This window comes from Mastigoproctus giganteus, chromosome 11 (genome assembly GCF_048544385.1).
Source record: "Mastigoproctus giganteus isolate SK-2022 chromosome 11, ASM4854438v1, whole genome shotgun sequence".
NCBI lineage: Eukaryota > Metazoa > Arthropoda > Arachnida > Uropygi > Thelyphonidae > Mastigoproctus > Mastigoproctus giganteus.
In genome coordinates, this window is record NC_143585.1 from 61759641 (window position 1) to 61773478 (window position 13838).

At 34.9% G+C, this 13838-nt stretch overlaps 1 protein-coding gene across 1 annotated transcript in view; it reads left to right on the forward strand.

Annotated features, from left to right (window-relative positions):
* LOC150078052 (uncharacterized) overlaps nt 1-9323 on the forward strand; it is a 164544-nt gene extending 155221 nt beyond the window's left edge. Inside the window, exons 13-14 of the mRNA XM_090384736.1 lie at nt 5039-5233; nt 8828-9323. Of these exons, the coding sequence (XP_090240862.1) occupies nt 5039-5233; nt 8828-9180 (548 nt within the window). The 3' untranslated portion in view covers nt 9181-9323. The remainder of the gene's footprint in view (nt 1-5038; nt 5234-8827) is intronic.
* Nucleotides 9324-13838: the final 4515 nt, after the last annotated feature.

Below are 13838 nucleotides of genomic sequence, written 5' to 3' on the forward strand. Positions count from 1 at the left end.
TCAATGCTTCTTTATCCAGCAACCCCATTATTTTCCCTAGAACAGAAGTTAAACTGACAGGTCTGTAATTACTAGTGTCGCCCTTTGATCCCCCTTTATGAATTGGGGATACATTTGCATATTTCCAGTCTGTTGGGACATCCCCTGACTCAAAGAATGCTGTCACAATTATGGTTAAGGGTTTGCTTACTTCCTTTGCCTCATCCTTTAATATAACTGGATAGACCCCAGGTGCCTTTCTTATATTTAACTTCAGCAGTTGCTCCTCCACTTTGCTCTCAGTTATTACAAAGTCATTTTGCTCCCTGCTAGTTTAATAAGCTTCTGTCCTCCACTTTCCCTACAGAATTCCTCATATGTAAATATATATGCAAAACACTCATTCAGTTTGTCAGCTATCTGAGCAGGATCATTGACAGTCAAACCATCGATATCAAGTGGACCAACCTGATTCATCCCCTTCTTTCTAGAGTTTATATAAGTAAAGAAGTCTTTTCTGTTTTTCTTTGCATGTTTATATAGTATGTCACTCTTATAAGAAAAGCTGGAAAAAAGTACTTGGAGTTATTAAAAGTTATTAAATAGGGAATGTGAGAAGACATCAACAACCTCACAAAAAGTAGGATCATGAGTGCTCATGCTATGGGAATGTAAGTGGACCAACCTGATTCATCCCCTTCCTTCTCGAGTTTATATAAGTAAAGAAGTCTTTTCTGTTTTTCTTTGCATGTTTATATGGTATGTCACTCTTATAAGAAAAGCTGGAAAAAAGTACTTGGAGTTATTAAAAGTTATTAAATAGGGAATGTGAGAAGACATCAACAACCTCACGAAAAGTAGGATCATGAGTGCTCATGCTATGGGAATGTTGTTTTTATAGGCAGTAGTAGGATTCGTTTGTGTATTGTCATAGACAAGTTCCTGGTGCCCTTTTTCAGTGGCTACTGTGGGATAAAACAACTAGTAATGCAAACTAGTCTGACCAGAAGAGCTTAATAACTGTACCAATCTGATTCATCCCCTTCCTTCTAGAATTTATATAAGTAAAGAAGTCTTTGCTGTTTTTCAAAGTGGGATGTCCGTCCCACTATGCATATAAAAATTAGAACACAGTGTCGAAGGTTTGGTGAATTTCTATGGCATTCTGCCAGCCTCTTATGTGCAAGTGAAACAGAAGACACTATTTGTAGTAGTATTGGGAATGGTAGAAATGGTTGTTGGAGCATAGAAAACATACTGTAGTCAGATGAATCAGAATTAAATGAGGAAACTTGAGTCTGGATACTAAAGGCATCCTGCCTGTCTGAACATTCTTGCAGACAATTCATCTTATTATGCTGCTGTATCTGAACTACAACAAACTACTTGAGTACTACAATGCCACAGGGCACTAATTGGCACATTGTTCTGGAGTTATTGCTATCCACATGCAGTACCCTGCATTTGTCAGTGTTAAACTTCTCAGTCTATCTATCTAATTTTTCTAGATCTTGTTGCAGTAGCATACCCTGATAAGTATTAATAAGGCCAAATGATGTAAATGATGTCTGCATCAGCCAGAAAAATAAATAAAATAAAACAGTAAGAAAGCAGAATATTTATACTAATTATCATCCCATTTCAGTTACTTCTGCTCTTTCTAAAGTAATGAAGAAACCCATTAACTGCTAACTCCTCAAGAAAGTAACCTTATCTAGAAACCTTCCGCCTGATCAATGAATACCAGTATGGATTCCACCAGTTTCAATTCACTGTGTGATATCCTGGCTGTTACCCATTTATGGAAGAATTGTATAGAAAATTTAAGCAGTTTCTCTTGACATTTCAAAGGCTTTTTTTTCGTGTATGAAATAAAGGTCTTCTAAATAAGCTTCCATCTTATGGTTTTCCAACTGTTTTTTGTAATTGGGTATCCAGTTTCTCTCTGACCTCTCACTGTGGGTGATGGTAGACTGCACTCAGTATTTTTCTTTTTCTCTCTTATATTAATACAAGGGGTGATCATTTAATTCACGGACTGGGGCAAGATTTTGTTTACCACATGAACTTTCCATAACTGCCACTACAGGCATTCTCTTGGATCACTACTGAGCAGACTGTGTGCATATCCAATACTTGTCAAGCTAGTGTTGCTTGAAGAGTTTTTTAGCCACGTGTCACTGACAATCATTTTGAAGCAAGTATCATGTCGGACAGAGATTAAACAGCGATATATAATTATTGTGTCAGACAGGGCTTAAATGCATCAGAAACAGTTAAAGAGATGAATGTGAATGGAGTGTATGGTAATGATTGTCTTGGTAGGATGACCACATTTCGGTGTGACTGAACTTTCCGGTATGAAGTGGTTTCCCCATCACGACAGTGCCAGCCCCATATGGCTAATATTGAGCAAAGTGATCACTGCCATTGGTGCAGAAGTTCTGCCACATCCCCCTTATTCATCAGACAGCCCCATGTGATTTCTTCCTGTTTCCATGTCTGAAGAAAGCTCTGAAAGGCAAACGTTTCATGCCCAACACAATGATGCTCACAGAGCCACAATGAAAGTACTTTGCAGTCTTTTGAAAAATGGCTTGCAAGAAGTATTTAATGTGTGGGTATGACGGTGGTGAAAGTGTGTGAAGTTCAAAGGAGAGTATTTCAAGAAGGAGACATCCACAGAAGATTCAGATGATGAAAATTAAGATAAGATCTTGCACCTCCACAAATTAAATGATCACCCCTCATATTAATGACCTTCTTTCATTAACTGGAAATCTTATCCATAGTTTTGATAGCATGTTACATTCCACCTTCCAGTTTGAGGAACCTTGCCCAGCACAAACAGCTTCAACTTCTCAAATATCCACTGCTAATTCCTTATAATTGGTGATTTTCTGGCAATTATCCAGTGGGGCAAGGATAACTTGGTTAATTTCAATCCTTCTAAAACTCAGTTCTGTCTTACACCCTACAAAAAAGGATTATTCTGCTCCTATGCTTACCTTCAATGACACTCAGATTTATAGACATGATCACATATCTCTATTAGGGATTACCCTGTCTTCTAATCTTTCTTAGCACAAGCACACCACATATTGCTTTTTCTGGATCTAAAAAACTGTTTTCTCTCTTTTTGCCCTTAGTGTTACTTTTCTTCTAAATAGCTACTCACTTTGTACAAATTTCAAATCCATCCTAACATGGAATATTGTTCCCACATCTGGGTTTGTGCCTCCATAACCTCCCTCAGGCTTCTAGACTCCATTCAAAAGAGGGCATTTCAGTTAATTATGGGCACCATTCTTCTGAATTCGCTTTTGTAATTTCCTCCCCATCTTCTAAACCAGTCAGAACATGTGCCACAGCCAGTCAGCATCCTTTTACTGTCCAACTTCAAACTCACAAAATTAACTTTTTTTATTCCTCACTTATTCCTTCAGTTTTCATTTTCTAGAACAATCTCCCTCCATACATATTTCCCAAAAATTACAATCTACAGAAATTAAAGTCTCTATCATCAAGTATTTTCTTTTATCTTCTCAACCTTCAACCCATGCATGGCACTAATTACTATAGGTTCTAATACCTTTGGTGCTTGGGGTTTTCATAGAAAAAAAAAAAAAAAAAAAAAAGAATGAAACACTTAAAATGAATTGGTTTCATGTAAGCACCCCAAGCATTGAGGTTTCTCATCGTTCCACCAGTTAAGAACACTAAAGTGCACTACTCTTCTGGCTGCTGATGAAGTGCTTGATCGTCTCTTTCAATTTTCCAAGTACAAGTTATGTCCTTTGAGCAACTTATTTGGGGGCACAGATATGTGGTTGTCATAAGGTGACAGGTTCAGACTATAGGCTGGATATCAAGGACAGTGTGAGATTTTGTACTGTTGTAGAACATAATGTGTTAAGCTGTCTGGCCACATTGCCACAGCTGCACAGTTATTTAGCATTGGGCATTGACTATGTCATTATGGGGAACCAGCTTATTAGTAATGGTCCCTATCAGTCAAAAAAAAGATTCTTGGCATCACTTGTTGAATATGGAATAAATCTAGTTGTTTGCAGTGTACAAATTGCATCCACCATTTCTGCCTTTCATTGAGTATATAGCAGCATTAACAGTGGCAACTGATGCAAGAAAGCAAGCATATACAGCATCAGCCAAAAAAAAACACACTTCCCATTTCACCTACCATTTCCTCCAATACTTTGTCTAGTTCTTCCTTGAATTTATTTAAGGTAGAAACTTCCACAAGATCAGATGGAAGTTTGTTTCAACAATCAACCACCTGCTGGCTAAAGGCAAACCTCCACACATCTATTCTGCAACTGTTGTTCCCCAATTTGAGTATGTATATTCTCGTGCATGATCTGAGCAAGAGGAAGAATTCCATCAATCCCCATCAATATTAAGCTTGCGTAATACATTCAATGCCTTAAACACCTCGGTCACCTTGCAAGTGCCTAGTCTTCAGATGCTGCAATTTGCAGAACTGAAGACTTTCTCGGTAAGCGCACCCCATTGTTCTCCTCACCAATCGGCGCCTCCGTAGCCAGGTGGGAAGGAGCAGCAGTGCGTAGCACACGCTTCTTGATTAGACCGGGGTTCGAGCCCGTCACCACCAAATACGGAGGATGCGGAAAGGTCAGGGAATGACCACCGCATATCCCGGAGCAATATGGCCTTAGTTGCTAATGCTCCTAAAAACCAAATAACAGCAAAAATAACAGCCTCACCAATCTTGTCCACTGTGTACTCATTCCAACACTGCATACTTACATGCTGGCTCTAGATAATTTCATTATCTGGTCTGTGTATATATCCTAACTGTTTATTTCATTAATTGATTTTGTTTAAACTGCAAAAAAAATTATATCAAATTATTTTCCTTAAAAGTTAAGTTTTTGTTTTATATTATTGAATTTCTCTGAATTTTTTTAAAGTCATTCTCTTTGGTTCTGTATTAATATTCAATTTCCAGATTTTTTGAGTTATACATGCTGTAATTTTATTTATAAATTTTTTTTATTTTTTATTTTATTTTTTTAAGTCCAACTACAGTTAAGTAAGGAAAATTGTTCACACAACCTAGAGGAGATAAATAAAAAACAAGAACATGACTCTTCATCTGATAGCAGACTTGTTTCCAACAATATTTGTTTGCCATCTTCAGAAAGCAACATGAATGATTTACACAATGTGAATAAAGAAGCATTTAGTGGAAACCTTCCCTGTGATGAGCCAAGTAAGTCATTTTTATTTTGGTGGTGTTCACATTGAGATATCTCTGATTTAAATTTTTATCAGTACTATAAATTTTTTATTTTTTTGCATTCCATAAAAATTAGCATAAGAACTCGGTCAACATGATATCAGAATATCAGCATATCAAAAATCACAGAAACCAAGAGGATGAATAAGGAAAGCTAAACAGTAATATAAATTTATGATAGTTTTTTATGAATAGTATGGAAGAAAGTTTAATAATTGACTGGGAAGCATTGTCCAGTACAGTTATGTGGACAGAATTCAAGATGGAAAATTCTGTTAATTTGTCTCTACATGTGATGCAGTTGAAGGCTCAGAAAATCTGAGTAAGGTTGTGCTACTCAGCTTTTCTGAGTAACACACCGTTACTTTAAAGTTCAAAGTACTGTGGACTTACTCAACCAAAATTAAAGAAATTCTCTTGAATTCACATTCAGAATTTGGCAAAATCAAACCATATTATATATAAATATACAAAGAAGTGTGCATCAAAAAAAACCATAAAAGATTACTGAAGAATCCGTTGCAACCTGACAAGGGAGTGGTCCCCACATTCTTAACCTGGAAGAGGTAAAGGTCTCAATTGGAGTCCAGACCCAGATCCTCACCTTCTTGTAGTCTAACTTGTTAGAGTATATCCTTAATTCGATATCGAATTATTCAAAATGTGATGTATTTCAAAGTTGTTGCCATTTACTGACGTGACCAATAATATAATTTTCATTTTGGGTGATGTGAAATCCATTTTGTTTATGCTGCTGAAAAAACAAATAATAATAATACACTGATTGCTAATGATACAAAATGTTATTTCCCAATGCAGGTGCTATGCACCATTAGGTTACTGTGTAAACACACACACACACACACACACACACACACACACACACACACACACACACACACACACACACAGAGTAAAACCTGGTTAGTTTAAGGGAGCAAAATATGTTCATTTTGATTTAAACAGCTTGAAATATCCAAATAAGATAAGAACATGTCCATATGAATGAAAAGGTTATTTTTTTTAAAGTCTGATTAAGATTAACACTCTAACATATCTTCCACAAGAGGTTATTATATTGGGTGTATCATATTATTGGAACAGGTACTGATCAAAGGACAAAAATCAGAGGATAGCCATAAATGGAAATTCTTCAGAGTGGACTAGCCTAGCAAATGGCACAAGGATTAACACTATTGCCCCTCTTGTTTGTAAACTTTATTAATAACAGTGACATTGATTTTATGGTTGGGTGACCTCAAAATGGTTTGTATCTGTTACAGATATGGTCTGGAAAATAGCAATTGAGGTCTAATGCTACTAAATATAAGTGTCTTGTACTTGAGAACATAAACACACAGGAGTAATTTTCAGACAAGGGATGAAGATTAAAGTTTGTTCAGGAGAAAAAATAAAAAGGCAGCAGTAATGATACAAACATGGAGTTCAACTATGCAGTGTAAACAAATGGGCAGGAATGCACAAGATGTCCTATCAATGATTTTTTTTAACTTTTGTAAGAAAGGAGAAAGATGTCCTCTACATTTTTGTCTATTGAGGAAGTGACATGCGTGACATCAAAAGCTCCTGTGTTTATGATTTTTATGTAAAAATGTGTTTTTAATGTTTTAGTCTTTTATTTCATTCCTATCATGCACTCTGTTGCATATTACAAATTTACTTATGGCAACCCATAGTTAACAGTGGCTGTGATAACAATGAAGTTTCTGCCACTCATTTTTTCACATGACTGTCCCAGAGTATAAATAAAGTTTATAAAAAATTTGGTTATACTCTGGGTCAGAGTGTAAACAAAAAAAAAAAAAATAAATAAATAAACAACAAAATTAAATCAAAAAAAAAAGTTTTAGTTGTCACCAATCTGTCTATTCACTTACTGGTTACAGAAATTGATTATTTCTGCAACCAGTCAGTGATTATTAATTATTATTACAATATTATTATGTGTGGAGGTATACAGCCACAGTATTACTTTATACTATATCTTTGCAAAACATGTATTTTTTTTTTTTTATAAGAGATTGAAAATTTATGAAGATGAGATTCTTAAGTTAGGATTTTCAAGTGGAAAAGCTAGTAGAGTGGGATTAGATATGGCATAGCTGACTCATGCAGCAATCAGTTATTTCATATCTCATATAGACAAACATAAGTAAAAACTGACTTATTTATATGGTTGAATTTAATGTATTTTCTTTCCTGCTTAATCAGAGATACATAAACTGCTTAGATACATTGAACCAGAAGTAAGAACATGTTTTTTATGTTGGCAAACTCTTGTTGTTATCAGGTAGTTTTCATTGGATTGAAAATTGTTATTTGAAAAGAACACAATTACTTCACTATACCTGGGTAAATAACCAAGCAACAAATGTTACTCAGATAGTTATCTTAAGTCAAGTAAGTGCACTTTAATTTTAGTGTTAATCTTTAGACATTGCATTATTAAATTCTTATTTTTTTTTATGGCAGATATTAAATTGCATCATCTTAACTGATTTAAATACAGTGGTACCTTGAGTTATACTGTATTAAATTGTGCTTAGTGGTGACCTAAGCTTGCTTGTTGCCATTTCAGCAAGTAAATGCAATATTGTTGTTATTTGACACAGCACCAATACAGAAACTCAGTGGCATTTTAAGTAGTTTTTTGGGGTTTTTTTAACTGGAAAAATTTATTATAATGTGTTGCAGAAAATAGTATAGTTTAAAGTGTTTCTACAAATATCTGCCTGTTTGCAAAAGTGATTTTTCAATTAACTTTTCCAATCCTTTGTGACCTTCCCAAAATTTGAAATTCCAGGATGGCTATATATGATCAGAAAAGTTTCACAAGATGAAACTACAACAATATAACCATATTTTTTTCACACAGAGTTGAAACAAAATGTAACAACATTACATTTTGTTTCATGTTTATGTAAAAACGTGACATCACTCCTGTTTTTTTTTTATTAAAACCTGGAAATGACTGTATAGTCAGGTGGCAGCTCTCATCAATACTATTCATTTTGAATACTATTCAAAATGAATAGTGAGGTCTTTTTACATAGTGGTGAAATGATTACCATATTGTTGGGTCATTTTCATGTTGTGAGGAGCAGCAGCATTTTCTTGTCTGGGCATGTTCATTATTTGGGCACTTAAATCTTTACATTACTCTGTGTATAATTTACATATTTATTGGAGTGTATTGCCCCAGTAGTTGCTTGTTTTTCTTGTGCTTAATACTGTGCATAGTAATTACTATACACAGTGTAAGTAAGCATGTAGCTGCAGCTACATACTTGCATCAGAAACACTTGCTCATTTGCTATGCTTGTAAACATGAGAAGTGCAAATCATTGTTTTGTTTCTTAGCATTTTATTTAACTGTCTCTTTCTATATTTTTCTGTATTAAAACACCAGTGTAATATCTGTATATACTGCAGTATTGTGCATGTAAATGGTTTTTTAGCATTTAGTGAGTTTAGAATTTCCATATAACATTCTTTTGCCTTATATGATATTATCTGGTTTTGTTTTGCTTTTTTTTTTTTCTGCAGGCACACTAAAGTTATGTAGAAAGGGTTGTTCATCCCATTTAAGTGAGATAAATAAAGAGAAAGCAGATGAGCAGTACATACCTCCCACTCAGCCTGGATTTAGTTCTCCTTCAGAATGTCAGCTTGATAGCAAAATGGACAAAAACAATTGCAGTAATTTGCAGAAAGGATCAGTAGTTAGTGGAGACTGCTCAGGTGATATGTCCAAAAGCTCATTTTGGCCAAAGGTGGAAACTCAGCCAATTAATATGATGCTAGTTCCAGCTGGAATGCAAAATTTTCCTGTTTCCAAGTCAAATAAAAGAAATTCAATGTCTCCACAAACACATATAAAATTGGAAAGCAGACAGTAAAATTACATCTGTTTAATAGTGATCATGCAATGATTTTGTTATTAAATTAGTTATTTGTTGTTTATTTATTTGTTATTATTAAAGTGGACATTTTCTTTAAGTTTTAAAATGTTTTGTTTTAAAACAAACTTTGTTTACTTATAATTTGTAATCGGCAGTTTTTGGCTCTTATTCATACTGGATGGTTTTCACAATACTTAATTAAGATGCAATTATAAACAAATGTTTTGACAGGCCTCTTTAAAATTATCTTACTTTAAGCATTTTGACTTCATAATAAAGAATAAAATCTATCATTCCAGGAAGTCAAAATGTAAATCTTATTTTATAGCTATAATAGTAAGTATTGTGAGGTTATATTACAATGCCTGTATTGAAATTATTTGAAAATTGTATGCATTTTTGTATTTAATTTATGTATTTGAAATGCTTTGGTCCCTATAGCAACAATACTTTAAAGTCAGCCTTTAAAGCTTAAGCTTATGCCTATTCTCAGATCTGATTTATGCTCACAGTGATAGATAACTTTTGGCCAATATCATCAGAGGTAGATCATTATCAAAGAAAGAGAATAATGCAGAAATATATTAAATCCAAATTATTTCAAAGCCTGCATTGAAACATAATCCTGTACCTTTACTAATGGGCTGTGTAGGACAAATGCAGTTCGGTATTAGAAGTGAAAGGCAAACATAACTTTTGTTATGTGTGTATTTGTAATTTTTTTTTTTTTTTTTTTTTTTCATATATTTCTTGGCCTCTCAGTTAATACAATGCTTTATTCACAGATTAGCATAAGTTTACTAACCAAGGCTTCCCATCATCTGGTGAGAGCCCAGTAGCCTTGTAATGGATGGATGTTACAACAGTGCCCCAGTTTTTAAAACAGGGACACTGTTGTAAGATTCACCTTTTGGCAAAGCCATTGGTTTATAAGATTAGTAGTATGTATCAACTGGAATACAATGGCACTTATAATGTGAGAATAAACTGTCCATGCTTTTATTACCAACTTTCAGTTGCCGTCAGTGAAGGGACCAAAGCCTCCTGAAAGACAGAAACTGAACATAGAGAGAGAGAGAGAAATTACAATTTTCAGAATAATCTTTATCCATCAATTTAGAAAAAAAATTCTTTAATTATATATATCAAGTTTTAATAGGCTTCTTGACTTTAATAGGCATCTACGCTTCTGATAATTTAAACTAAGCAGTAACTAAATAATTTAAATGCAAAATGAAATATGGATGTATATTTTTAAAATCATTACTTGTTGTAACAGTTTAATAACAGTTTTCCTTAAGTTGGTTGTATAATTGAGATAATAATAAAAAAAAAAACCTTTTTGTACTCTTATAGAGCCTAAAGCTGGCTAGAGGAGCTTATGGTTTCATTGTAACTGTTTTTTTATTTTCTCCAATGGGCTGTGTACTTCTTTGTGGAAGTGTATGGGCTGAACCTTACAATATGTTACCTTAGGTTAACAGCCAATTAGCTAAAGCCTTCAGGTAAAAAAAAAATTTGTTCACTACCTCAAAGAAGTTTTCAGCACCATCTAACAGTGTGCATAGTATATTACAAACGTTTTGTCAAAAAGAGCTGCTGACAATGGTTTTCGAAAATTGCAGTTAATAGCAGTCTAGCCATTTATCTGATGTTGCACCAGCATAAACTGTTGGTGTTAGCATTAGTTGATCTATGTCAGTTGCATTTAAAACAACTGACATAGGTCAGTGGCTTTTACTATATCATTTCCTTTTTTTTTTTTTTTTTTTTTATATTGTATATACAATTTTCCACACTTGAACATGAGGGGGGGGGGACTTTATTTATTGTACTAGGTAGTTCCTACCAACCTTTGGCAACTTCACCGTACATTATCATACAAAAAAATGCATCAAAACTGAACAATGTAGTGGGTGAATATGTTTGTGTAATGTGGTGTAGGGTTATGTTGATCGTGCATTGGCTTAATTGATCAGCCTGGGTTGGCATCATGATTCTAAAGTCAAAAATTGGTTGTTTGTCAAGTTCAGGGGTTCATCAAAAATCCAATCAAGATCCCCAAATGAATGCTAAGGATGCCAAAATGACTCTTTTGACCTGATCTGCACAGTAGGACACTTGCTTCACATTCCTGTTCCAGTCATTTACAAAAATCAGATGCATGCATTTGCTCCAATCACCATCACAATAGCATGTAAAGGCTTTGTGGTGCAGCACAAGCAAATCCTAAGATCCACACAGATCTTGCATGAAATCACGTATGGCCATCACAAAGAGCCACACAGGACTTAAATATCGCCCCTCTTGCCATTGAGTTTGTTTGATGAAATACGTGTTATTTATTACCATACAGAAAAAGGAACTGTACATGGTGTAAATGCAACACACAGAGCTGCATCCTTGTTCTCTTTACATAGCACAACACAGTAGTCACCCAATACTAAACAGCAGCAAGTCCTACAAAGTGCATTACACCTTCCTTTTTAAAAAAAAAAAAAAAAAAAGGAAAAAATTTTCCTTTTTTTTTTTTTCATCCAAGCTTTGGCAGCTATTTAAGAAGGGCCCTGCATAGCTGTGAGACAGTCTACTTTTCATCAAATCATGCCAGTTTACTCTCAGCAAGGATGGCAACTCTCATTGAATCCTGGATTAAATTTTGCTATAGAACAAGACAAGCAACCAACCATTTTCCAGAATGGATTATCACACATCCATGCTTTTCTTGTTTGTTGATTTAGAAAATAGCACTGTTCTGAGAACAATTTAATTTTGCCTTACTATTTCCTCTTCATTCTAATAATATCCATCTTCTATGAAAAATTATTTCTTATACAAAATGCTGAAATGCCTAAAAGTCCCCCTTTGTCTTGACCAGCAATCTCTTCTTTCTTGTTCAGACAAAGTAGGCTTGGCTAGGAACAGCTTTCAACTGCAGCTGGAGATTATCATATTCTCATGATATATGATGTCATGTCTTCCAAACTCAACAGAAGCAATTTGCCTGTTGAGAATCATGAAGCTCATTCAGTTTACCAAAAAATGATCTGTCTGCCCCGTCTATAAAAACATAATGCAGATTTGGAACAAGCTACTATATGGAACTCGATTAATGTACTGGAAGAACTCACGAGTGACTATTCTTTTATCCAATTCAGTCCAACAGTCCTGCTGTTTAACCATTAGTAATTCATACACTTACTTCTTTTCCTGCCTTATATCATTCAAAAGATCCAGTTCAATGCCAGTAAATTCACAGGGAATGGGCTGAAACATATAATAGCACATGCTTTTACATACAACTTGAATTGCCTTAGTTGATACCATATGGCATGCCATAAGTTTTAAGCGTATCGTGCGTTAAACCAAAAGCAGCCTCCTACCTGCCATGGTCGGGCATGAGGGTGCATAAGTACAAATGTCTGGGGTTCAAGCTCGTGACTGCTAAATACGGTGTTTCTTGTATTCTTTGAACAAGGTCATAATGTTAAACTTTGCTGGATCCCAAGTCATGTCTGAATATGTGGTAACGAGCAAGCAGACAGAGCTGCTAAAGAAGCCAACAACAATATTTCTGCATCAGAATATATCCCTTTCTCAGACTACAAACAAGGTATTCATCACAGTGGGATACATCGCTGGCAACAGCAATGGCAAGTTCTAACCAATAAAAAATTGCATCAGATTAAAAGTTTACTACAACTATGGAAATCCAGCATACAGAAAAATAGACATGAAGTGATACTTGCAAGGTTAAGAATAGGACATACACATTTCAGCCACTCTCATCTTTTGTGAGGAGAGGGTCTCTATCTGTCACACACACACAACAAACAGTAGAACTTGTACTGATTACTTCTCCAGGTTTTGTAGATGAGTGTCAAAACTGCTTCAAAGAGTTAATCAAACATCACTTCCTTACTCTCCAAACCATACTGGAAGGTAGGAAAAAATATAGCAGATGTTTTTCAATTCCTTAAGAAAATAAATTATTACAATCAAATATTATTTCTGAAGCAAGCCATAGTCACTCCGTGACTCTTGAAAACTATTCGCAGTAAAATACGAAAAACTGTTGTATAAAACCTTCCAGGCACATTTTAGCTGCAGTAGCTCTTGCGCCAAGAATTCTTAAATCAATCAGTCAATCAATCAATCTTGTATTCTCTCTACCTTGTGAACTCCTCTAACCATGTGGTCGACCTGGAGTATAAACAGAAAATTTATTTATTTACTATTTCTTTTCTCAAGTGCACTTCCAATCCAAGCAGACACACTATTAGAAGGATGATATATGGCAAATTCAACACTTTGCCCCTTATCTCCCATGCCAACAAACCTCTTAATCATATCCAAGATGTAGCTAATATGTGAAATGAATTTCAAGCCACTATCTAACTGAATACCCAAGTATTGTAACTGATTGCAAACAGACTCCTCCAGTCATATGCAGATGTCAATTCACTGCCAGTTCAAGAGTAACATCTTCATTTGTGTAGTAGATAGTCAGCTTGTGCAACTTTCACCATTCACTTAGTTCATTCAATACCTTGCCCCTAATCACCTGTCAGGTTATTAAGCAGTTAGCTGATTTTACCGTAACCATCCTATCCTATCCTTGATCGTGATTACATTGAAGAACTGCATTTGGCCAA